Source organism: Solea senegalensis, linkage group LG18 (genome assembly GCF_019176455.1).
Source record: "Solea senegalensis isolate Sse05_10M linkage group LG18, IFAPA_SoseM_1, whole genome shotgun sequence".
Taxonomy (NCBI): Eukaryota; Metazoa; Chordata; class Actinopteri; order Pleuronectiformes; family Soleidae; genus Solea; species Solea senegalensis.
Genome location: NC_058041.1, coordinates 18,629,891 through 18,631,715, shown reverse-complemented (window position 1 = coordinate 18,631,715; position 1,825 = coordinate 18,629,891). Strand labels below are relative to the sequence as shown.

At 38.8% G+C, this 1,825-nt stretch overlaps 1 protein-coding gene across 1 annotated transcript; it reads left to right on the top strand.

Annotated features, from left to right (window-relative positions):
• The first annotated feature begins 404 nt into the window (after window positions 1-404).
• On the top strand, window positions 405-1,825 carry oxld1 (oxidoreductase-like domain containing 1). The gene is made up of 2 exons (XM_044014318.1): window positions 405-609; window positions 1,325-1,825. The coding sequence occupies exons 1-2, from the start codon at window positions 559-561 to the stop codon at window positions 1,646-1,648; spliced, it is 375 nt and encodes a 124-aa protein (XP_043870253.1). The 5' UTR covers window positions 405-558; the 3' UTR covers window positions 1,649-1,825.

Genomic DNA, 1,825 nt, shown 5'->3' with positions numbered 1-1,825 from the left:
TTTTAGTACAGTGTGTGTAATACTGGGGTGATTGTATTTTGATTTTAAAAATGAAAGAACTGTATTTATTTTAGGTTGTTGAATGAATGAATGAATAAATAAGTGAAAACACACAGAAAAAAGAGTTGTAAATACAGAAATAAATCAATTAAAGAATAAAGACCACATTGATGATGCATTTATTAAATGTATTTTTGTATTTATTCTTTCTTTCTTTTATTATTCTCTAATTTCTCCTCCTCTCTCTTCCTGTTTCATCGCTGTTTGTGAGACAAACAGGTGAAACGCTGCCACCTGCTGGATGCTCACCGTAAACACACCCACTTTACTCTGTGTTCCGATTGGTCCGTCGCGAGCCAATCGCATCTTTTGTTGACAAGCCGAACCGGAAGTTCGTATTTTGAGGACACAAGAAGCTGAAGCGGAGCAGCTAGCTTGTTTGTGCCCGGAGGCTAAAGATGTGTGTGTGTGTTATGACGTCATTAAGAAGTTACACGTCGTAGTTTTACGTTCACCAGCGAGTGTCACGCATCGCCGCGGTTCGCGGTAGCTGCGACGATGCTATGTTTGCGTGGAAAAGCGGCGAAAATGTCGGTTTCTTTACGGAAGGTAAGCTAACGGAGAAGCTAACAGGCTGACGTTAGCATGGAGTCTCTGGCACGTTGATACTATTTCATATTTCTTATTTGGTTTAATGAACAGAAAACACATAATAATGTGTTTTTTCCCGTCTCTTCAGCGGTAAATTCACGTTGTTCATTCTTTTTTTTAACGTTTACCTTTTTAAATTAAAGGTTAAATGAAAGTTCGGGTCAAAACTCAATGTCATGTCTTATTTCTTACGTTTTTCACATGTATTTCTGTTCTTTTATGACGTTATCTATGTATTTTACTCTTTAATCACGTTTATTATTAAATAAACTTATTGTATTTTTATGTTGTAGACTAGATGTGATTCTTACGTGGGTAAAATTATGGCTGATTATTGATCATTAATTGATTTCTAAATAAATCTTCAACCGATTTTTATGTATTTTCATTCATGAGTGCAAGTTTTATGATTTTCAGTGCCTAAAATAAGAATATATTCTGATTTGTTTAAAACTGAATAAAATAAAAATTTTCGACAGATTAATGAATTACATGAATAATAGTGAGTGACAGTTCTAGTTAATGTCAGTTTTTCCTTTTGTTTTAATCAAATTTCAATTAAATGTATTATTTTCAGCTGCAGCTAATGATGAAAGCTGAAAAATGACAATAACTAGAAAATATTCAACATTTAAGAAGCTAAAGTTCTGACGAACGCTTTGTTATTTTCCAGCTGTGTGTCCTCTCACTGCTGCAGCGCCCCCTGCAGTCCTGGAGCAACACTGCTCGCAGTCTCTCTTCTAAACCTCCTCCACCTCCTACGCCCGACTCCTCTGAGTCTGGACCTGGTTCTCTTGACCAGGTTCCACCGCCCACTCCCACTCACTGTTGCATGAGCGGTTGTCACAACTGCGTGTGGATCGCTCACGCCGAGCAGCTGCTCGTGTTCTACCACGACGGAGGCGACCGGGCGATCGCCGCCATCGAGGAGAGCGTCCTCGACGAGAACCTTAAAACATACTTGAAGATGGAGATCAGACTCCTGAAGAAGACGTGACGTGTTTTACCTCCACATCTGCGCACACCTCAGAAGACTGACACTGACTCCACGACTGAGGACGGATTTTAGCCACTTTATAAAAGACTAAACTTATAAAATCACGTCTTTATCTCATTGTGAGACAGACTTTTCCAACAGGAAACTGAAGTTTGTAAACCACTCACTCTCACACAC